At 43.6% G+C, this 24,182-nt stretch overlaps 1 protein-coding gene across 1 annotated transcript in view; it reads right to left on the minus strand.

Moving 5' to 3' along the window:
• Window positions 1-24,182, minus strand: part of CNTLN (centlein) — a 293,859-nt gene that overhangs the window by 75,389 nt on the left and 194,288 nt on the right. Inside the window, exons 17-19 of the mRNA XM_066604356.1 lie at window positions 21,799-21,931; window positions 21,475-21,559; window positions 18,112-18,326 (exon numbers count right to left, since the gene is read on the minus strand). Of these exons, the coding sequence (XP_066460453.1) occupies window positions 18,112-18,326; window positions 21,475-21,559; window positions 21,799-21,931 (433 nt within the window). The remainder of the gene's footprint in view (window positions 1-18,111; window positions 18,327-21,474; window positions 21,560-21,798; window positions 21,932-24,182) is intronic.

The following is a 24,182-nucleotide window of genomic DNA, read 5'->3' on the forward strand; positions in this document are numbered from 1 at the left end:
CCTATCTTGAGGGTCTGGATAATGTCAGTCACCTCTTCTAGAGAGAAGTCTTCCTCTAGCATGCGTGTTTCAGCATCTGGGATGCCCTCAGGGGCATAATCTGATAAGTATGTATCCCTCGCTTTGTTCTCTTCTTCGCTGGTCTCCCTCTGACCCCCAGACAGGTTGTACAGGTTGTGGTAGTATGAGTGAAAACTATCTAATATTTTAGTATTGGCGTGCACCTGTCCCTCCCTCTGAGATTGTATAGAAAAGACGTAAGTCTGTGAAGATCTCGGATTGAGGATCCTGGCCAGACCCCTACTACACTTGTTGCCATATTCATAAAAACTCCCTTTCGCTTTGTCTCTTTGGCAGAGCGAGGCTTGGTCCAGGAGGAGAAGGATCTTGTTACGAACGTCTGAGATTTCAGCATTTTTTTGATCTGTGGGCATAGCTTTATTACATGACTCCAAGAGACCCAGCCGGGCAGAAAGCCCCTCCAGGGCGTTAACTCTGTCCTTTTTTAGTCTCGCCCCGTGAGAGATAAAGATACCTCTCAATACGCACTTAAGCGCCTCCCACTTAAAGGGTGCTGGGGTGGCATCTAGAGCGTGATCATTTTTAAACTGCTCTATCACCCGCTGGATCTCCTGAAGACACACCGCATCATTCAGCAGGTTGTCGTTAAGCCTCCAATTGTGGTTAACTCTCCCTCCCTGCCCCCCTCCAGTGACCCCCAGACCGGAGCATGGTCTGACCACAAAAAGGATCCAATGGAACACTTAGGGCTGCGGTCTAGTAATCTATGGGAAATGAAGAGGTAGTCCAGGCGATGGTAACTATTATGGGCCGGTGAGTGGAAACTGTAATCCCTCTCTCTAGGATGTAAGACCCGCCACATGTCCACCAGACATAGGTTGGTCAGCTCCCTCTGTAGTCTACGTGTTGCTGTGGAGGAAACCCCTGACTTACCACCTGACGAGTTAAGGTTAGGAATCATACCCATGTTGAAGTCGCCTCCCAGGATTATGTTGGAGCCGTCCGCGAAGGTCGCCAAAGCCCCCAGCATCCGGATCCCGAAACGGACCTGTGCCTGATTTGGAAAATACACATTTGCAATCGTAAATATTTCAGTACCCAGTTGTATTTTCAGGAATAAATAACGCCCCTCTGTGTCTGCCTCAGACGAGATGAGTTTATGTGGAAGTTGTTTATGAATGGCTATGGAAGTACCTCCAGCTTTTTTCTCCGGGTGGGTGCTGTGATGCCAGGTGGTATAATGGCGATGTGCGAGCCCGGGTATTTTCCCGGTCTGAAAGTGCGTTTCCTGAAATAACGCTATCATAATTTTGTGTTTGTGTAAGTAATCAAAAATCTGTCCCCCCTTTGCTGGTTTGTTTAGGCCCCTTACATTAAAGGTGCCGAATGAGAGACTTGCCATTATGTTATTGTCGTGTGATACTCCTTTGTAGCTGGACAGATAAGGGACCAGGAATGAAAAACAAAAGGATGGGAAAGGGAAAGACAAAAAAGAGAAAAGAAATAGAAAGTAGGAAAGAACATTGCTAACGGCATATAGCAGCCGCTCTTGCTCTCACGGTGAGCCCTGCTTGCTAGCGACTCGCTAGAGGTCACACTCTGTCGTGTGACAAGTCACCCAATAGGAGGAATTGGAGCACACCACAAGAAGGAACGCAGCCCCCGCTTACACCCACCCCCAAACTTATGTAGATGAACTGACCTCCAAGAGGTCTTCAATAATAATTTCCAGGCACCGGCAGCCCAAGAAGAAAAAACTTGTAATATAATCCCTGAAATAACTTCGCACTCCACCCTGTGGGTGAGAGGTCCCACAATTTAGAACTCAATCTGAATAAACGCATATTCTGACTCCTCCCTCCCCACCACAGAAACAGTGCGAGAGAGGGAGGTGGACAGGTGCTAGCCCCCTCAATCAACCATCAGGTCTAATTTGCGACCTATCAGGGCCTCACAGTTCAAGTTCAGGTGGGATGCTCTCTTCCTCTGCGACGATCCCGTTGCCTCTTGGGCTGTGCTATCTGCCACTGCTCTTGCGATGCTTGCGTGAGCAGAGTAGGAGGTGTAGGCCAATCAGGAAGCGCGACCATGGGTAATTCAAACACCCCTAAGAATTTGGGGAGGTCGCCTAATGTGCGGAAAACAGCCACTTTGCCATCTTTTTTCGCTGACAAGGAAACTGGAAAGCCCCAACGGAATTGAATATCCCGCTCTTTAAGTGCAGACAGGAGGGGTCTCAATGTTTTCCGCAGCTGAAGGGTATGACGTGCCAAGTCCTGCAATATTATGATTGATTTGCCGTCGAACCTAAGAAATTCTGTCTGATCTCTTGCTTTGCGGAGTATGGCGTCTTTGTCCCTGTAAAAATGTATTCTGCATATTATGTCCCTGGGACGGTTGATATCGGAGGTCTTGGGACCTAACGCCCTGTGGATCCTGTCAATTTCAATAGGACGCTCAGGCGGTCGGCCCAACAGGCGCTGAAAGAGGTCTTGTGCCCAGGCTTCCAGCTGGTTCCCTCCTATCTCCTCAGTGAGACCTCTGATACGTAAATTATTCCTCCTATGTCTATTTTCCAGGTCGTCTAGGTGCAGAGTGAGGCTCACAATCTGGTCTGCCTGCGCTTGTATAGCTTGTTTGTGTGACTCTACTATGGTCGCAGTCTCCTCCTGTGCCTCCTCCACCTGGTGTAACCTGTGACCAATCTGGTGCACCTCACTGTGGATTGCTTCCAGAGCCTGTTTATTGGAAGCCTCAAATTTAGCAAATAAAGCACTCAACTCATCCTTAGTAGGAATGGCCATTATGCGTGCCTTCCAGGCTTCTTCTCCTCTGTTGCTTGGGGTCACTGCTGCTGAATCTTGTTCTGTGGTGTATGCAGCCATAGCTGAAGCAGAGGGTGAAGGCTGTGTGACTGTCCAAGGGGGACTACTACCCCTCTCAGATGCCAGGCACTGCTTCTTATGGGGGAGGGGAGGTGAGTGTCCCTGAAGTGTAGGGAGGCTGCTGCTGCCTGTGTTATTCACTGTAGCCTGGTACTTGGTGTCGGCAGAGTCCCTGTGAGAGAGATCCCCTATCTCCCTCCATGCCGGCTGTGCTCGGCACTGCTTCTTATTGGGGAGGGGTCGGGGGGGCGGCGAGTGTCCCTGAAGTGCAGAGAGGCTGCTGCCTGTATTACTCACTGTAGTGCCGTCAGAGTCCCTGGAGCAGCCGTTATCTGCCTGGCCTTGTGGGGGAGATCCCCTCTCTCTCTCCACGCTGGCTGTGTCAGCAGGGAAAAGCTCTTCTCCTGGTCCCTCCACGTGGGTCTCCTGCACTAGGCATCCTGGAGGTTCCAGCGCCATCTTGGATTGTTCTCTTGCAGAGCGTAGGGTGCTGAGAAAGAGCTCCAACCCTTCACTATTTCCCTCCTCTGCTGCTGAATCGGGTCTGCCAGTCCTCCGCCGACCCATCTCTCCTGCTGGGGATCTCTCTGAGGAAGTTTGCCGGTGCCTCAGGGCTTTTCACAGGGTAGGTGCTGCGGGAGCTCTCAGAAACTGTGACCTATCCTGCCATGTGCTGGCCACGCCCCTATATCTATGTTTAGGGGCTCACTCGGATCTAGATTATGGTATTCCGAGAATTTCCTTCACACTTTATTGTAAATAGCTGTGGTTACGGGTTTGCGGCTTTTACCCGAAATAGTAATTACTTTTTGTGAGAGCCCTTTCCCCCGAAGTATCATGCCTTCAGCATTCAGGCTGCCAACTTCAGTTTCTCGACTCCCGAGTAAGTTAGTGGACCCTGGAATAGGAGATCTTCCTTGACTGGTAGCTGGAGCGGGCCCTGGATTGCTAGGGTCTTCAGTAGGGAATACCAAGGTCTCTTGTCCCACATAGGGGCGACTAGGATTACCGCTGCTCGGCTGACCTGAACCTTTTTGAGGATATGAGGGATCAGTGGGAAGGTGGGAAACGCATACGCCAGATCTACGTCCCAGCTCTGAGACAGGGCGTCTACACCGCATGGATTGTCCCTTGGATTGAGGGAATAAAAGTATTTGTTTTTGTGACAAAGAGGTCGATTTGTGGTTGCCCCCACTGACGCGTTAGGAGAACGAAGGCCTGTTGATTCAGACGCCATTCTCCTGGGAGGATGCTTTGCCTGCTGAGGAAATCTGCAAAGGTATTTATAGACCCCTTCAGGTGGATCGCTGAGAGGAATAGCACTGTGGATTCTGCCCAGCGTAGTATCCTTGCCGCCCGCTGTTGAAAGTGTGGGTGTCGTGTTCCCTGGGGTTCTGCTACACAAAGCGCCTCCCATATTGCCCTTAGCTCCCAATAGTTGGATAAGCGTGCAGCTATTTGAGAGTCCCACGGTCTCTGAAAAGTAAGGTCAGCTACTTGTGCTCCCCACCCCCTCTTGCTTGCATCCATCGTGATGGATATAAAGGGTTCTCGTGACCAAGGGGTACCTTTGTTAAGGTTACTCTGGGAAGTCCACCAGCGCAGGGACTGTATGACTTGAGCGGTCAGCCTCATCTTTTTATCTAGGGAGGTTTGCCGTTTGTCCCAATTGCCAAGGATAAACCATTGCAGCTGTCGGGTATGGGCTTGGGCCCATGGGACTATTTGTATACAAGCTGTTAATAGGCCCAAAGTTTCATTACATCTCTAATGGATACTGTTGTTGCTTGACATAGGGACGAACCCGACTGGATAAGGTCCTTACTCTTGGACGGTGGGAGCTGTGATTCCTGGGTGCGGGAATCTAGGAGTACTTCTAGATATATCTTCTGCGTACCCAGGATCAGGTCTGACTTTTGTTGGTTTACTATCCACGCCAAGTCATCTAATGTACACAAGACTACTGACAAGTCTGTACATATGGATTCTGCTGATCTTACACTAGCAAGAAATCGTCCAAATAAGGGAAGATAAGGATTTGATTTCTCCTAAAGTAGGCTATCATTTCTATCACTACTTCTGTGAAGACTCTAGGGGCAGTAGAGATACCAAACGGCAGAGCCATAAATTGGTAGTGATAAATTACATTGCCCATTTGCAGAGCAAATCTTAGATATTTGTAATGGGCGCCAGTTATTGGGACATGGTAGTACGCGTCTTTAAGGTCTATGGTACACGTGACGCTGTCGAGATCTATTAGAGGTACAATGGATCTGACAGTTTCCATTTTAAATTTTCTGTAGGAAATAAAATTGTTTAGGGCCCCGAGATTAAATATGGTTCTTAAAGAGCCATTTGTTTTTTTGATTCAGAAAAGGGGGGGAATAAAAGCCCTCGCCCCTTTCCTGTTCGGGAACCTGCATAATGACTCCAAAGTCTTTTAGATCCTGAATGCCCTTTATCAAATTTTCCTTTTCTTGTGGGGACCCCTGGGAGGTTAGGAAGAATCTCTTGGGGGGTAGAGAGTTAAACTCGATTTGATATCCAATTTTGATTAATTGTAGTACCCAGGGGTTGGATGTTACCCGCCGCCACTGGCATAGATATCGTGACAGTCTACCCCCACCGTTGGATCAGCAACTTCCAAAATTTCCTTACCCCGACCTCCTTTGGGGTACAATCACCTCCCTGTTTTCCCCTCTGGTCTCTGGAGGTGGCTGACCTGAAAATGGATCCTGCCATTCATCCGAGATGACTTGCTGCAGGGTCTGATTTACTGGGAAGATAGTTTTCCTCCTGGACTGGAGTCCCCCGAACATCTCGTCCTGGACGGTTCTGGACGGACGGTCCTCTTCGACCTGCATGGTCTCTCTCACCGCTTTAATGAGGTGTTCCATATCGACTGAAGAGAAATAATATTTCTTCTCATCCTCAGCTTGTGGAAGCGGGTCCTCTAATTCCCCTTCTGACAAGGACTCCTCCTAGATGGAACTCAGCAACCCTGCTGCCCTTGACCCTTGAAGGGTCTTGACGGACCAGGCTGCAGATGGGGAAGGGACACTTTTTTTTTTTTTAAAACAACACGAGCAGAGCCACACCTCTAAGACCAACAATGTTATTGCATGGGCTCGTCTGGGATTTGAACACCAGACCGCTTGCACATAGAAGCTTGTAGTTTCTCCATTCCCCTAATATCCACTCTTCTGCTAGAATTTTCCCCGTACATTCTCGCATAGAGATTTTTTTTAGTTATCTTCCAATTTCTTATTGCAGATAACGCATTTTCTAGCCCCGTTTTGCTTTTCAGACCTTCCCCACGCAAAGGATGGGGGAGGAGGAGAAATAAAGGGAAAACATATGCATTAAAATCAACCACAGTGACATTTTGCATATTCCTTTTGGCATATAGCCACTCACGGTGCGCAGACCCGGCCTCCTCCCTCCAGGGGATCTTCAGCACAGCGTGCCCCTTGTGAGTAATCCCCGGAGCTTACTCCACCTGGCCACCATAGGGACAGGAAGGCACTGAGGAGATGGTGGAAGGGGAGGTGCTTTAAGGGCTCTTCCTGTCCCTACAGAGGTCAGAGGGCAACCTCCATATGTAAATGGGTCCGTCGGGATGACGACCGGGAAAGATGCATTTTCTCTAAAAAAGATTGCTCTAATAAGATTTTCTCTACTAAGCTTCTTACATAAATTGTTTAAGTTTATTAAAACAACTGTGCCTATTTAGGCTTTTTCATATCTATAAGCATATTTTCCAGTAACAACTTAATAGTGTCAAAATAATGCTGAATAATTATGGCACCTTGTTTTCAAAACAGAAGTTCTGTAATACAGGACACTTTTTTAACCCTTTTAGGCCCAATGGTTATTAAATAGAGATGAGCGAACACGTTCGGCCCCGCCCCTTTTTCGCCCGAACACCGAACCTTGCGAACACTTCAGTGTTCGGGCGAAAAAGTTCGGGGGCCGCCGTGGCAGCGCGGGGGGGTGCGGCGGGGAGCGGGGGGGAGAGGGAGAGAGAGAGGGCTCCCCCCTGTTCCCCGCTACTGCCGCCCGCGCCGCCGCGCATCTCCCCGCCCCCCGGCGGCACCCGGACACTTACGCGCGAACACTGCAGTGTTCGGCAAAGCGGGTGTCCGGGTGCGGATGTGTCCGTAACGGACACGTTCGCTCATCTCTATTATTAAAGCATTTTGTACTAATGAATTCTAAAGTTCAATACTTCTAAACTTTCATGGTGTACTAATATATATATATTTTTTTTGCTGGACCTTGAGTCCTTTCTTATAGGATCTCTATGGAATCGCTATCTTTTCGATTTGTAAAAATTATATAGGGAAAATGGCCAAAAAAAGGAACTTTCCTCGCTTTTTTACCCTTGTACTCAAATGGCAACCCCTTGAAGACATGGCCAATTTTCGCCTTTTTGCTTTCATCTTATCATCCCAGTCTTTTAGAAATCATAACTTTAAGATTTTTCTATTAACACAGCCATATGAAAGCTTGTTGTTTTTTTTGTTTTTTTTGCAAAATGAGTTGTACTTTATAATGGTACCATTTAATGTACCATATATTAGAATTTAAGTTTTACATTACAAGTGGGGTGACATGGAAACAAAGCTATCAAATTCACAATGGTTTTTGGGTTATACTACTTTTAAGAACCAAAAAGCTTTTAGGCCACAACATACGCAAAAACCCTTGGGATGTGTTGTTAAACAAACACATAAGTAATGTCCTACCCGACTCTAGGAAACTAATTTCTTTCCTTTTTCTGGCCACGAAACAAGCTATTGCCCGTTCGTGGCACAAAGCTTCCCTGGACTTTACCGAGGTCAAACGCAGGATGGACTGGTATCTAATAAATGAAAAACTGACCTCTATTCTAGCTGATAGGCATGAGAAATTTTTGAAAATATGGACTCCATGGCTAGAATACACTCTCCCCCTACAAAGTAATAGATCCCTAGTCTCCCTGTGAAAACAAAAGCAATAATAAATGCCTACCAAATTACCACCCGATAGCCTGTGGCTGTCTTTTGTAGCGTCCAACCAATGGGAAAAACTCCACCTGTCTCAGAAGTCACCCCTTCCCCTGTCCCTACCTTTTCCCAAATCTTCCCAATCCCCCTTTTTATTCAAGTTAGGCCCTGGCCAGGCCGTTAGGCCTCCCTTACACAGGGCGTTTTGTACAGCGTTTAACGCTGCCTTTTCAGCCCAGCGCTAAACGCTGTACAACACTCCCATTCATTTCAATGGGGCTGCTCACACAAGGCTGAAAATGCAGCGCCATCAAACAGTGCGCTTTGACAGCGATGCATGTTCTATTTTTGATCGTTTTCAGCCCTGCGTCGCCCATTAAAATGAATGGGCAGCGGTTTCAGCACTGCTGAAAACGCGGCAACACTTGGTGTTGCGTTTTGGGCAGCGTTAACCGCTCGCCGATTTTCGGGGTGAGGGCTTGCAATAGAAGCCCTACCCCGAAAATCAGTCCCGGCTAGGCTAGAGGAAAAAAAGAAAGTAATACTCACCTAGCCGCTGCGGTCCAGGACGCGGCCGCTGGTCTCTGCCGCTCATCCGGGCTTCTCCAACACTCCCAAGTCTATTGCCGTAGGCCAGGTTTGAGAACCCCGCCTCCAGCAATAGAGTGCTGTGATTGGTTGTCGGCGCGCTCGATGCTCAATCACAGCCCTTCATTGACTGTATCAGCCAATAAGCGCCGGCAAGCTCTGATTGGCTGAGAGAGTCAATGAAGGGCTGTGATTGGGCATCGAGCCAGCGCCGACAACCAATCACAGCACTCTATTGCTGGAGGCGGGGTTCTCAAACCTGGCCTATGGCAATAGACTTGGGAGTGCAGAGGAAGCCCGGATCAGCGGTAGAGACCAGCGGCCGTGACCCGGACTGCAGCGGCTAGGTGAGCATTGCTTTTTTTTTTTTCAGCATCCTTGGCTGCGTTTTCAGCCGAGCTGAAAACACAGCCAAAACGCTGGCACACAGTATGCCAGCGCAGCTGAAATGGGGCGGAATCTGCAGTAAACGCAGCGTTGAAAAACGCTGCATTTCTGCAAACGCCCTGTGTGAGGGAGGCCTTAGTATTCTGCTGTTCTCAATTTACAGTCTAGTTTCAAGATTGGACAGGGACAATAGGGAAAAGACTATTCAAAAATTGAATTCCAGCCATGTTGTCTTTTTTCTCTCTCCCCAATCTATATAATTGGAAACTACTTTTGTTGTGTACTACTAAAACTGCGAAGTATTTTAGTTAGATGTTTACTGCATTATTGTAAAATTTGAAAATTTCAGATAAAAATTACAGTAAGAAAAAAAAAATTGCTCATCATTGCCTGAGCCCCCATAACATTTTCATTTTTTCGGTCAATGGGGCTGTGCGAGACCTTGTTTTGGGGGGCAAATTGAAGTTTTAATAGGTACACCTGACTTTTTGTGTACTTTCTATTTCATTTTTTTAGCAGCTTGGTGACAAAAGGGAGGGGAGGAGGGGATTAACAACAAGATCACTGGCCTCTCCAGTTCTGTAGCTAGTCCCCACCAGGCTGGGTATTCTGCAATTTTCTACTTCTTAGCAACCAATAACAAAACAGCTTTCATTTTTATATTCTGCTGTTGAAAATGGAAACTGCAGCGATTGGTTACGATGGGTAAGGCAGGCAGTTTTTCTCTTCAACAGTTGTCATAAATCTGCCCCATTACCTGCAGGGCACAGAATATTGCTAGAGTGCTGGTCATGTGACCTGGAGGCTAGAAAAAATATGCAGAATACAAAGCCAAAGAGAACGAGCTACAGAAATGGATTTCTCACAGCAGAGGGATCAGAAGAAGAAAAAAAAAAAACAGAACCCCGAGTGCTTCTTTAAGTTTAAAAGCAGTGTTTGTGCTTTGGAGGTCTCAATTTTGCATAATGTGGACACATTGTGCCATGGGACAGTGGCATTCTGATAGGGAAGAGGTTCCCAACTTGTAAACCTTGTGACCAAAATTCAACTTTGAGCGATAATTAGGAGCCACATTTGAGTAAAAAAAAACGTTAACCTATTAAAAGTGGTGACACATAAAATCACGTGTTGTTGATCGAGGGATTATTCCGGTTGCCGGATCGGAGTCAGGAAGGAATTTTTTTCCCCTAAATGGGGAAAATTGGCTTCTACCTCATTATTTTTTTTTGCTTTCCTCTTGATCAACATTGGGAGGTTGACATTTCCATTTGAAATTTGCAGCACTTTTTATGCCTTCATAGTGGCACTGTTCAAGGTATAGGAGGTGTCTGTAATATTGATACGGTAACTAAAGTGAGCCATACAGAAACGGGTCTCAAGCCATAAATGTGTGCCTGCACTAGAAGATGAAGAGCTTTGGTATTTTTTTATTTTCTGATATTTCTTTTTGTAGGACAGAGAAACAGGCTTATTTTTGGTACTTACATTTGGTGCCATTTTTGCAATTATATTAACAACCATAATTATTTCACTTGTCAAATCAAAAAGGTCAACTTCTCACTACGACAGCCTGGCCCAGAGAACTGCAGCCTTTTATTAGAAGTAATCAGCCATCAAAATGCCGACTTAACTTTACAGCTTGCAGACTCAAAGGTGTTAAAAAGGACAAAATTATTTCTACATGGTTATACATATTTTGTAACTTCAGGAGAAAAAGTATTTCAACAACATTTTAAAGATTCTGTACAATATAATATGCGCAGAGGTGAGACTATTTCCATTCTATTTAAATTCAGCGCTTTGCATGTTAAATCTTTTGGCTCCTCTCAAAGTCATACGGTTCAACGTTCGTGAGTAGACCAATTACACCAACAGAAATCCTAGACAAAGTGTGGCAGGCAGAGTAAAGCAAGAGATTAAGTAGCAAAGAAAGCAGGGGGATAGAGCCGATCAAGTGAAGCCTGCTCTGAATTCTTACACTTTACCAAACGCATCATTAGGTTGATTTGCAGATATTCTATCAAAAGTTTTTTTTTTCTTTTTTAAGATAGCAGTTAACCATTATTGGTAACTACAGGCTTATTAACACACGAGGAGTATTTTACCAGGTACTAAAACAAATACAAACACCCAGAGTTGCATGTTACATTGGATAGCAATGAACATATGGATGTAACAAAAGGCCAATTTTGCAAGCAAAACTTCATGGCTGAGAAATCCAAGTGTCATTAGAAAATGCCTGCATCCTTATTTAGTAATGCCATGCACCCAACTGAAAGTAAAAGAATGTTACATTTTTTATTCTGCCAGTCTTAAAAATATGTTCTGATCAAGTTATGGGCACACAGGTAGGAAGGGGTCCTGGTACAGTACAGTTATCGAGGTAGTGTTGGCAAAAAGAACATTCGGGCAGGGTATTCAAATAGATTGTTGACTAAGGAACTGGGAATGTTCTGCATTGATAATTGGTCTAAGTTCACCAAGTCTAAAAAAAGACCCATAATAAATCTCTAGCAAGGTGTTTTCTTCACAAATTGGGTTAGAAATATTGGACATTTAGATGAGTAAATCTCCTGCAAGGTGTTTAAAACTTTAAACAGTTTCAGTTCTGGTATAGAGATATCGAATTCATTAAAGGGGTACTGACATGAAAAAAAACCAAAAATTACTCACCTTGCCTGGCCAGGACCGATCGCCAGGCATGTCCCCTCCATCTGTCATCCTCTTCTGTGGCTTCTAGAAGCAGAGCAGGAGTGGTCAAAATGACTGCTTCCTGCTCTGCTCCATCCGTCAGCCACTTCAGAGGTGAACCGACGGGCCGCCCACAGCAAGCACGTCACAAGCAGTGCTTGCTGTGGGCGACCCGTCCGTCCTGGCTGAACTCCGAGATTCTGCGCGTGCGCAGTGGAGGTGGAGCCTGTCCTGACTCCTGTCAGAAGGCACCTCTCCACTGCGCATGCACGGAATCCCGGAGGGGGGTGGCCTGTCCTTGGCTCGTCGGAGGAAGAAGACTGCCTGCTGAGAGATGACCCCGCTGCACAACATTAACAGAACACAAGGTAAGTATTATGTTTTTGTGCTTTAACAGCCATTAATCGTGGGTTCCCTGTGTCCATTAGGCAGACCAGGGAACAATGGCTGTTAAAGCATAAAAACATTATTCGTGTCAGAACCCCTTTAACAGATTACAAAACATTTTTTTTAAAAAGCACAAAAACAAAATACATATTATGGCCTGCTGCTACGAAAATCACAAATTTCACGAATGCTTGAATTAAATGTAAACAAAGGCAAATATAACGATATAATGCCGTACTTTTAGTAAAAAATATTAAAAAAATAAGTTGTAAAGAAAAGAAAGGTTGAAATGTAAGAAAAAAAAATCTATAATTTATTAATAAATAGCCTACAATATATGGGGCGCCAGATGCTGGCGATCAGTCAGGTTGAGTAAACTACAAAATCCATGTTAGAACTTTTAGAATATTTATAAATCTACCATTTCCATGTGATTTTGCCCTAAGGGACTTTTAGTGGATTAAAAAGTACTGACTAGAAAAACATCTGTCTCTGTCTGTAGTATTCTAGCTTCTGCCAAAAAAACAATCATTTGGGTATCATTGAGAGATCTTGATATGAAAGACGCGTATGTTGATACAAATAAACCTGAAATGAAACGCGCCATGTTCCATGGAATAGCCGGCTCCCTTTGGCTCATTTAAACCATTTTAAAGGGAAAGTCCAATACCTTAGGAGAAACAAATACACTAAATATGAATGCTAAGGATAAAATTATGTAAATGGCAATAAAGCAAAACTAAGTGTTGGTCACCAACAAAGCTAAAGATGTGGAATAGAAAAGGTCTTATAGCCCATATGATAAAATACCATCTGGTATCCACAGACATTAGTAAGACTCCAGATAAACAGTAGGACATAAAGAACAAGAATAATACATTTTAAGTGTAAGGATCCGACAAGAAAACATACAACCCACTGGAAATACATTTGCAGCTCCTATAAATGGTTGTAGAATAAATTACAGTTTTCTACACCGGTGGCCAAAATTGTGGAAAACTTTTTGAAAAAAGTGCATTTTTGATGTTCGATTGTCGCTTTGTTTTTTTTTGCAAGAATACCATAAAAGGATATATATTCTGGAAACATAATTTAGTATAAAATGTAATGCAACAAATGTTCAATAATCTGAATTATATCCAAAGTTATACTTTCTTTTTCAGGTTATTTAGTTAGAACAGCCTCAGATTGATATGGACCGGCTTTCCTTGATTGGAATGTAACCAATGAGCATAACTGTTTAGAGCAGGGGTGGGCAATTAATTTTCCCATGGGGCCACATGAGAAACTGGAATGGTTTTAGAGGGCCAGACCAACATACGAAGGCTCCATGCACATTGCCTTAATGGGGCCGTATTCCAGCCGCCCGATTTGCGGCCAGAATACGGCCGCCATTGAAAATGAATGGCGCTGTAATATCTAGCAAATCTTCAGATACCCGTGCCCGCTCTGCCTCCGTCAAGTTCTTGTATTTCTCTCCGTGTTTAGTCTCATAATGGCGATGCAAATTGTAATCTTTAAATACAGCTATCTGCTCTCCACAAACTAAACACACAGCTTTACCTTTGGTTTCAGTAAATAGATATTTAGAAGTCCATTCTTTGTTAAAAACTCGGCATTCTGCATCAATTTTTCTTTTTTTAATGTTAGCCGCCATATTTAAGGGTTAACAGCTAACCTCGGAAAATAGATTTTTTTAATACACAGTAGTATGCTCCTAGGAGAGGGCACAGAGAGCTGCCCCAAGAAGAGAGATTAAAAAGTGAATATTATTAGTATTATTATTCTAATTACAATGCAAAGGGAAAAGTCCTGACACTTACCAATGACGAGCGTGGAACGATTGTCCTGGCACTCCCCAAGGTCCGCAACGAGCATCCTGGCACTCAGAAGTTACAGTGGCATCACTTACTCAGCATCGGGAAGCAGTGAAACTACAAACTCCGAAGCCTTGTCCATTTTGTTAACTTATGTGCTGTTTAATAAAGTTATTCAAGCCTACGTCATTGGTAGAGGTGCTTGAATAAGTAAGGCCTGAATAACTATTAGCACAGCACAGAAGTGAACAAAATGGACAAGGCTTCGGAGTGCATAGTTTCGCTGCTTCCCGTTGCTGACACCGGACTCATTGGTGAGTCACCAGGACACTCTTTGCGGGCCGGTCCGAGCTATTCAGCGGGCCGGATGTGGCCCGCGGGCCGTGCTTTGCCCAGGTCTGGTTTAGAGAGTCAATCGGGTGTTATTGTGGTTCGTGGCAAGGATCCAATGAAGTCACAGTAGCATTCAACTCTCAAGGTCATGTATTGGTTCTAACAGTAGGTCATCTGTCTTTGCATTGTGTGATTGTTATCAAATTGGTTTCTTTTTTGTTTTCCTTAGTGGAGTGAGCTTGTAGAATCTAGTAGAATGCAAAATAGTGAAAAGAGTAAAGGCCTATTTACACACAAAGACAATCTTTCAAACAATTGAAAGATTGACAGTTCTAGTGATCATTTTGCATAAATGACTAATGGGTACTAATGCCCATTAGCACTTTATCAGCTTCATTTACATGTAAATGAGCCTCCAGCAGCTGTTTGCAAATCCCAGTGTGTGGTCTGGACTTTGCACTTGTCTTCTTGCGGGCTGTCAGCTGAATACAATGTTAACACAGTGTGCGGTCCCTGCTATCTCTCTCCGACTGAATGGTAGATTTTATGCTCACCTAAATATCATTGTTCAGCCGAAGAGTGAAAGCGTTTACACACAACGATGATCGCTCACAAGCCATCTTTTGAACAAATTTTGAGCGATAATCATTGCATGTAAATGGGTCACCCCAGATATAAAATAGTCTTTTTTATTGAACAAGGCTACATTTAGAATGAAATTAGAAGAAAGAAAAAAATGTGTGGAAACGTCACAAAGAAAGTACCGTATATACCGGCGTATAAGGCGACGGGGCGTATAAGACGACCCCCCAACTTTCACCTTATACGCCGGTATACAGAGGAGAAAAAAAAAATCCTTACTCACCTGCCCCGGCGTTCTGTCGCGCTCCGGCAGGATGTCGCTCGCTCTTCGTCCCCGGCGCAGCGTTGCTTTCTGAATGCGGGGCTTGAAATCCCCGCTTCCAGAAAGCTAATACACACGCCGGCAGCCATGACAGCATTGAATGGCTGTGATTGGCTGAAGGCGCACGTGGCTTCAGCCAATTACACTATTCAATGACATCATTGAATGGCTGTGATTGGCTAAAACACACGTGGCTTCAGCCAATCACACTATTCAATGACATCATTGAATGGGTGTGATTGCTAACACACGTGCGCCTTCAGCCAATCACAGCCATTCAATGCTGTCATGGCTGCCGGCGTGTGTACTAGCTTTCTGGAAGCGGGGATTTCAAGCCCCGCATTCAGAAAGCAACGCTGCGCCGGGGACGAGGAGCGAGCGACATCCTGCCGGAGCGCGACAGAACGCCGGGGGAGGTGAGTACTGAATTTTTTTTTACACTTTTTTTTTTTTTTAATTACCGGCGCATAAGACGACCCCCGACTGCAGAGCAGATTTTTCGGGGTTCAAAAGTCGTCTTATACGCCGGTATATACGGTATATCAAAACGTTTGAAGTGGTCTAAGAAGACTCAGTCACTACAAAACCAAACTGGTAAAAACAGGAAAAGGGGCATTACAGCAGAGGTGATAGAGAAATTAAAAAACTTATCTGGCTAACACAAGAAAATCATCTGAGTCTATAGAAAGTGAACTGTCTCAATGTTGTAGGAAGTTGAGTGCAAGTATTGTTCAGCGAAGACTGAAAGAATATGGTCTAAATGGTAGAAAAGAAAATCCTTTTTAATTGCTCAAATAAAAAACAAAGAGATTTAACAGGACAGAGGAACAATGGGACAGAATCCTCTGTAGTGATGACACCACAATCTCCATATTCATTGTTCAGAAAGTATGTAAGAAATAGAACTAGAGAAGATTTTTTTCATCATGATTGCCTTACAGCTACCAGATAGTGTTATGATCTGGGGCTGTATGACAGCAAAAGGTGTAGAGAGTATTTGTGGGATTAATGGGCTGTGAATGCCAAAAATACATAAATTAAATATACTGGTAGAATGGCATGGAATTGGCCCCAATCTAAACCCCATTGACAATCTATGGATTGAAGAAACTTGTAAGATAGAAGTAACAAAGGACTAAAATACAATACAAGTAATATAATCCTGGTTTCACATTATAGTACCTGAGGAACTAAAAAACTTAATTTACTCCATAGGAAGGTTTTGTAAGGCTGTAAGTAAGGCTAAAGGGTTCCTCAACTGAGTACTAACTGATGTTCTGACACGTTTTTGAGTATTTCCTTTTCTTTTTCTATGTCTACTTGTCTTTAACAACTGCTGTTCTACTTATAAATTCTTTCATACAATTTGCTACATTACATTCTCGTTCAAAAGATATAGAATTATTGCCCCAAAACTAAAGCAAAACTGGTTTTATGAACCTAAAAATGCCTTTTTTTCAAAAAGTTTCCACAATTTTGGCCACTAGTGTAATAGGTTGTTTCTGCTTAAAGGGGCCATCTCACCAAGATAACGCCTTTTATAATAAATGCAGCTTTGCAATCAGAACTCCTGCGGATCAGATATCATCACTGGAGGAAGCTGCAGCCAGAGATACGCTGTAAGGGTGTTTGTACACAGGACGACCTGTCGGGCAACAGATGCCCAACTGGCCAGCCCGGCAATAATCATCCCTGTACATATCCACAGGAACATTTGACTAAATGGAGGCGGAGCGGGCAGAGCTAGTTTGGGCCCACCTGCCACCATTCACAGTAAGCAGGCAGTTGTTCATGAGGGCTAAAAGCAGGTGACAGATTCCCTCTAACTTTCTTTTGACGGTCAGAATAGCAAGGCTGGTTTCCCTGTTTATTCAGTGGAAAGAAAAAAAAGTAAAATCTAAAGGACCCATTATAAATGAATAGGAAGGAAAAAAATGGCAGACGAGAGAAATTGTAATGAATCATGATAAATCTGCCTGATCCATTATGGGTTCAGTAAAAATAGAAGCTATGATGCCAGTATTAACAAAGTTGGCTCTGTTCATATGGATTCTATTCTTAAAGGGATCATGAAGTATTTAATAGATCTATTTTGCATGAGATTCTAATGGATTCCATTGACTAGTAATTGATCCATTAAGTTCCCATTTTTCCACCGGGCAGCACAGTGCAGCAAGCCACACTAATCTCTCTTTCAGTGGAACCATGATGTCAGTGTTAACATTAACGACCTGACAGAACTTACATTTTTATCTGCTTTTGTGTCTCGTTCAACATGAAATTATCCATATAAACTGATAGTATACAGGATGGTCCAAAGGTATGAAGACACCTGAATACACGGAAACCGGTGGTTGGGAACGCCATCTTGTGTGTGGTATTTTGCTAAGGGGAAGGCGGCAAATCTGCGAGAGGCGGTGTCTAACATGGTGGCCATTTTGAAAGCCGCCAGGTGTCTCTATACCTTTAAACCACCCTGTATATGAAAAGACAAAACTGTTGAAATTCTGAAAAGCATTCTTAAACTAACATCTTGTTGAATATGGAGGCCTTTCGATGCAATAAATTACCGCCCACCCCCCAACCCCCTTTTTTTATTTTATTTAGAATTTACAGTCACCACTGTAATATGTACTGATCTGGCATCTATCGTAATAGAAGACACCGCACTGTAGTGCGTAATCAGTAGCGCTACTGTTCCCTATCAAAGTGCAGCCTCAGCGCACCATCAAAAGAAAGAACAGCTGCCCACCAAATAGGATTTGCCTCAGGAGACCATCCATTCTCGTGACTACAACGGGGGAGACGAGTGTCTGTTACCAGATGGAAACGTGCGCAAGGATTCTTAAAAAGCATTGTTTATAGCATTACATAAGACGCTATTACGCTATATAGTATTACATTAGAGCACCAGGGTCAATTATCTACTCATTTGTTTGATGGGAGTAAAGTACAGGTTCACATTAATATTCTTTTGCTTGCTAGAAGCAGAGAACTACAGACCCCAACATAAAAAGAACAATATTGATGTGCGCGGTGTCTTATTTAAGCATGGTAATTATTTCAGTGATAATCTTCCTGTTACATGCTAAGCAAAGTACATTCCTTACCTTTGCCATCTGCTTACTGATTTGAAGTCTTTGGTGCGCCAGCTGCAGTTCAGACGCTAGTTTTATTTTATCTTTCTTCAACTCGTTCATAGAAGCAATGGCCGCCTCTTTCCCTTTATGTAATACGGAGACTTTGTGCTGTAAGGATGCGACTCTTCCCAGCAGTGATGTCAGTGAGGCGCCCGGGCAGCTCTTCTGCTTCATTTGTTTTCGTACTAAATACAAGATCACATAAGATGAACGCACAATTTAAATACAAATCTGTCTCTTTATATTTTGCTGTATGTGTATTTATCTTTACAACATGTCTACATCTTAATTTCTATACTCGGTAAATCAGTGGTTGCTATGCTCTTCAGTTTGACACACAGATGAGCTTTCCGTGTGACAAGTTAGCCATAAAAGAATTGTAACTTTTTGTACTTCATAATATAGGACTGCTGCCCATACCGGGCTCTGTTCACACAGCGCTATGGCTTTAGTTGAGGACGGAAAGATTACCGATCTGTTGGATTCATTTTCAAAAAGATCTAAAAAACAATCCTGACAAACCCTATTGTCTTCAAAAGGGTCCTTCAGTTTTACTTCCATCAAAGTTCCTTTACTTGAAGGATGATTGCTGTATTCTGGCCATCACAAATACTGTCGCCCATTCTTTCTGCAGTGTTAATAGATTCTTGCGAAGTCATTTAAAAATTTCACATCGAACAAAGGAGCTTTCGTCAACAAACATATAGTTGTATCCAGACGTATGTGGACAGTGACACAATTTCCATAGTTTGACCTCCGTACACCACCACAATAGGTGAGAAACAAAGCATCAATATGTGATTGAAGTGCAGACTGTCAGCTTTAATTCAGGCAGAGTAACAAAATTCTTGCATTAACTGTTTAGGAATTTCAGACATCTTTTACACAGTTCCTCCATATTAAAGTAATTAGACAAATTAAAATTATGAATAAGGGTTTTTTTTGTTTTTGAATACCTGGTTGCAAATACATTGCAGTTAATGAATGTTTGAGGTTTGGAACATATAGACATCACCAAATGTGTTAACCCTCTTGAGTTGTTGTGCCGGGCCTTTACTATACCCAGCTTCAGATACTACTTGAGTTGTTGTGACGGGCCTTTACTATACCCAGCTTCAGATACTACTTGAGTTGTTGTGCCGGGCCTTTACTATACCCAACTTCAGATATTACTTGAGTTGTTGTGCCGGGCCTTTACTATACCCAGCTTCAGATACTACTTGAGTTGTTGTGCCAGGCCTTTACTATACCCAGCTTCAGATACTACTTGAGTTGTTGTGACGGGCCTTTACTATACCCAGCTTCAGATACTACTTGAGTTGTTGTGCCGGGCCTTTACTATACCCAGCTTCAGATACTACTTGAGTTGTTGTGCCAGGCCTTTACTATACCCAGCTTCAGATACTACTTGAGTTGTTGTGACGGGCCTTTACTATACCCAGCTTCAGATACTACTTGAGTTGTTGTGTCGGGCCTTTACTATACCCAGCTTCAGATACTACTTGAGTTGTTGTGCCAGGCCTTTACTATACCCAGCTTCAGATACTACTTGAGTTGTTGTGCCAGGCCTTTACTATACCCAGCTTCAGATACTACTTGAGTTGTTGTGCCAGGCCTTTACTATACCCAGCTTCAGATACTACTTGAGTTGTTGTGCCGGGCCTTTACTATACCCAGCTTCAGATACTACTTGAGTTGTTGTGCCAGGCCTTTACTATACCCAGCTTCAGATACTACTTGAGTTGTTGTGACGGGCCTTTACTATACCCAGCTTCAGATACTACTTGAGTTGTTGTGCCGGGCCTTTACTATACCCAGCTTCAGATACTACTTGAGTTGTTGTGCCGGGCCTTTACTATACCCAGCTTCAGATACTACTTGAGTTGTTGTGCCGGGCCTTTACTATACCCAGCTTCAGATACTACTTGAGTTGTTGTGCCGGGCCTTTACTATACCCAGCTTCAGATATTACTTGAGTTGTTGTGCCAGGCCTTTACTATACCCAGCTTCAGATACTACTTGAGTTGTTGTGCCAGGCCTTTACTATACCCAGCTTCAGATACTACTTGAGTTGTTGTGCCGGGCCTTTACTATACCCAGCTTCAGATACTACTTGAGTTGTTGTGCCGGGCCTTTACTATACCCAGCTTCAGATACTACTTGGCTAAGAGGCTTTTTGCTAGTTTTGTATTCACTAAATAAAAAGAACAATGAGGTCTTTAAAAAATATTTTATTACTTTGCCCTAAGAAGTTCTTGATTTATGTTTGTGGCATGTTTTTGGTTTTCTGGGACTTTTCCTATCGATGACCTATCTTCAGCACTGTCTTGTTGGAAGCGGGGTATTCAAGCCCCTCTACCAGAAAGGACTGCTCTGTTGGCGTACAGGAGGACACGGAAGCCTGCAGCAGCGCCACAGCCCAGCGCGAGTGACACAAACACCGGCTGCTAGGCGAGAATTGTTTTTCTGTGTTTTTTTACTTTAGTGTAGCTAGGGTTTATTTACATGGGAGGGCTTATATTTCAAACTCACCCCCCCCCTTCCCCAACCCCATGAAAATCAGGGTAGGGCTCATTATCAGGGTAGGGCTTATTATCAGGGAACACAGTATAATTGGCGTAGTATTGGGTAACTATTAGCAAATTTTTATTGATTTTGCTTCCCAGTTTCAATGGCCTAGGATACAATATTTTCAACATACAATGGTCTTTTCTAAGCCGCTGTAACTTGAAACCAGATTCAACATACAAGATCAAAGCCAGTTTAGATCTGCAGTTCATGCACTTTGCTGGAAAGTTCAGCCAATCAGCATGGGTGTGTCACCTGTATTACTGAAGCACCTCTCTACAGTATAGTACGATAACAGATGCGCTGGACTGCACCGTTGGACTCCAGATGAGGTTGACTACATTTTATTTTTCTGGTACATTGTGTACTGTTCAGGATCCTGAAGTATTTCCTATCCTCTACATAGAAAGTGACTTACATCTCCCAGCAGCTCTTTCTGACTTTTATACATAAGGACTTTTTTCATTAGTTAAATGTACAATTTTTTTAAATCCTCTTTACATATTACTTTTGGTTGATATTTTGGTGGGTTTTGGAAAAAATTACCAGCGTTCTATAGATCTTTGTTTCACCATACAATATTCTCAACATACAATGGTCATCCAAGAACCAATTCATATTGTATATTCATGGACCTGTGTGTACTTTCTTTCTTCATCTACATACCTCCTAAAACAAGTACTCAATTTTTCAACAGTTCATGTTAAATTAATACATCAATTTATATTAATACTGAGACTCAATGACAAGTGGAATCATACAAACCTCGCACTGTTGATGGATTACACTTCAATTTGAAATTGCATCTTTTTCGGCTTAGCTTCTTGGATGCCCTGCCAGGCAGACCATCCTTTAGAAAAGGGGAAAAAAACACCGAAAAAGTCGTCAAATCAAACAAACCTTTTGTAATGTCCAAATTTATTTGATGGGGCAAAAGCAAATTTACAGGTTTGAGCTCCATATTTGGCAAACTGAATGGGCCTCAATTCCCCTTTAGAGTCTTTTGGACAAGCAGACTGAGCAGATGAGTGAGGGTTTTGTTATTCCTTTATGTACATATTATACTGTTCTATAGCAAAATGCACTTACTTGCATCCTCCAAGGAGCAGGTTGACATTCCTCGTGGTTTCTCTCTTCTACGGCGGTGCCTTCCTCCGCTGAAGAGCTCGTAGTTGGTGTAATAACTTGCCCCATACTCTCAGATGATTCGCTCTCTGCATCACTAAGGAACAAATTGGAGAGAGATTTCATTATTTACCATATTCTCAATCAGATATATGTGATAAAAGTCTACATATAGCACACAGTGTGCTATATAAATCTACTTATAACACTTATGTGGGTAATTATTTCAACAGTAGACATGTTTCTGATTTACTCAGCTTTGTTAGCAAGATGCAAAAGATGAATATGAGGATATTTGTGAGGACATGCCAACTTATAGTATGAGCCAATTTCCGTTGACCTCTGGTTAGGGACAGGCTTTAGAAAAAAGCAGCCCTGCCATCATGCCCAGGTCTAATGTTCGGTCACTTTCGAACAAGCTCCTAAATGCTCTCCATTAATTCCTATGAGGCTGAACTCACGCGGCCGAGAGCGAGCTGCACCAGAGATGCTCATGCACATCTGCCATCACAGGGACACCCTGTTGGCGAGCTGTGCGATACTGCACGTTACATGTCCCACTCTTGTCCGAGACTCTCACGAAAATGGGACATACAGCGATTTTTCAAACTTGGGACGTTAGTCCAAGTGAAAAAATGGATCATGTGAATAAACCCATTCAAAAAGATGGGTCCATTCTCCATGTGAGTTCTGTCCTTCTCAGACACGAACAGAACTTCCGCAAGAATATGAGCCGTGTGAATATGGCCTGAAACTTAAACTGAAAGGGGCATGGCCGCTTTTGGTCTTCCGTCTTAGAGGTCCTTTACACAACATATTTGTGCGCAAAAATTTGTGTGTGCAATACACAGAGTATAGAACCTGTATTTTGCGCATGCATTACAGCTGCACAAAAACAAACGTGACATGCTCTACTTTTCTGTGCATTTCCATATTAAAGGCCCCCTTAAAAATCAATGAGTGGTGCACAATTACACACGCAATATGCAAAGAGATGCAGAATACATTGTGTAGTTCTGCTAGAAAAAGAACACATCTAGAAATAATTAGCCATTTCAAGCAGTGCGTCTTGTTTGCCGCCCGCAAATGAACATGCCTTGCCGGTGAAAAAGCACAGTAAAATACGCGGATGCACATGGAAAAAAAACTTGAAATGCAGTGCTGAGTCGCGCAAATGCGCCTAGGCCAAGGTGAAAGAGCCCTTATAGTATATTACTGAATGACTCCATCGGTACGGAAAAGATATCCTCACTGTAGTGTAGCATACTTCTGTATTGAGAAAACAATTACTGTAACTGACCAACATTTTAGGTAGACCGCCAAAGGCTGGGTTCCCACGGCATGGAAATCCCACAGAAAACGTGGCCGCGCTGAACAGCCGCAGCTTCAAAGACCCGCGGCATTTCGCTGCGGGTTTTGAAACTGTTCGGCCACCGGCATTTCCTTGTGGCTTTCTCTTCCCATAAAGAGGAGTGAGGCCGCAACAGAAAAAAAAAAAAAGAATTGGCATGCTGCGGCTGTTAATTCCTTGCCACATCGCTGGTTCCGCCCGTCTTTGCCACGATGGATTGGCTGCCCCGTGTGGATGAGATTTTTTGCAAAATCTCCCTTCACATGGCTGGCTAATCCCGGGATTAGGAGCCGCGGGCGGAATTGCCGCACAAAAAATCCTACATGGAATTTCCGCAAATCTGTCCCGTGTGAACCCAGCCTAAAGGTCTGTTCACATCTGTGTCAAAGACTCCATTGAGGGTCTCCTTAGCAGATTCAGCTAAATTCCCAGACAGATTAGAGCAGCATGCATTGCAACTTTGTCCAGTAAAATAATGCCCCCCACAGTGACAGGAGGGCGGGACATGGAAGTCCTGTTCTGGACATTAGCATGGGCCTCAGGGGTGAAACCGCCACCGATCAGCAAGTTATCCCCTATCTTGTAGATAGGGAATAGCTTGAAATTCTGGCACAACCCCTTTAGGCTGCATCCATGTTTAAATGTAATTTGTGTCAAACACGTCTTCACATTCACTCAGTGTATACTTGTTCAGAACCTGCGATCACTAATAGTATCAGTCTATCGAAATTCTCAGTCAGCCATAATGACCTTCATGTTTATGTTAAGGCATAAAAACATCTAAAAGAAATGGTAAAAAAAAAAATAACTGGAGGAAAAAATTATTTGTGGAAGCGCCTCCTGAAGGAAGCAACAGCCCTAACTTCATCAAAGTATTTTTTTTAATGAAATGTTTAATTAAAGTTAGTACAATGACTGTGCATAAAACATACATGAAATAATTAGTGTGGATGGGTCTTAATTTAAGAGATGTTAAACAGCTTGTAGACATCTGGTA

Source organism: Eleutherodactylus coqui, chromosome 5 (genome assembly GCF_035609145.1).
Source record: "Eleutherodactylus coqui strain aEleCoq1 chromosome 5, aEleCoq1.hap1, whole genome shotgun sequence".
In the NCBI taxonomy this organism is placed as follows: domain Eukaryota; kingdom Metazoa; phylum Chordata; class Amphibia; order Anura; family Eleutherodactylidae; genus Eleutherodactylus; species Eleutherodactylus coqui.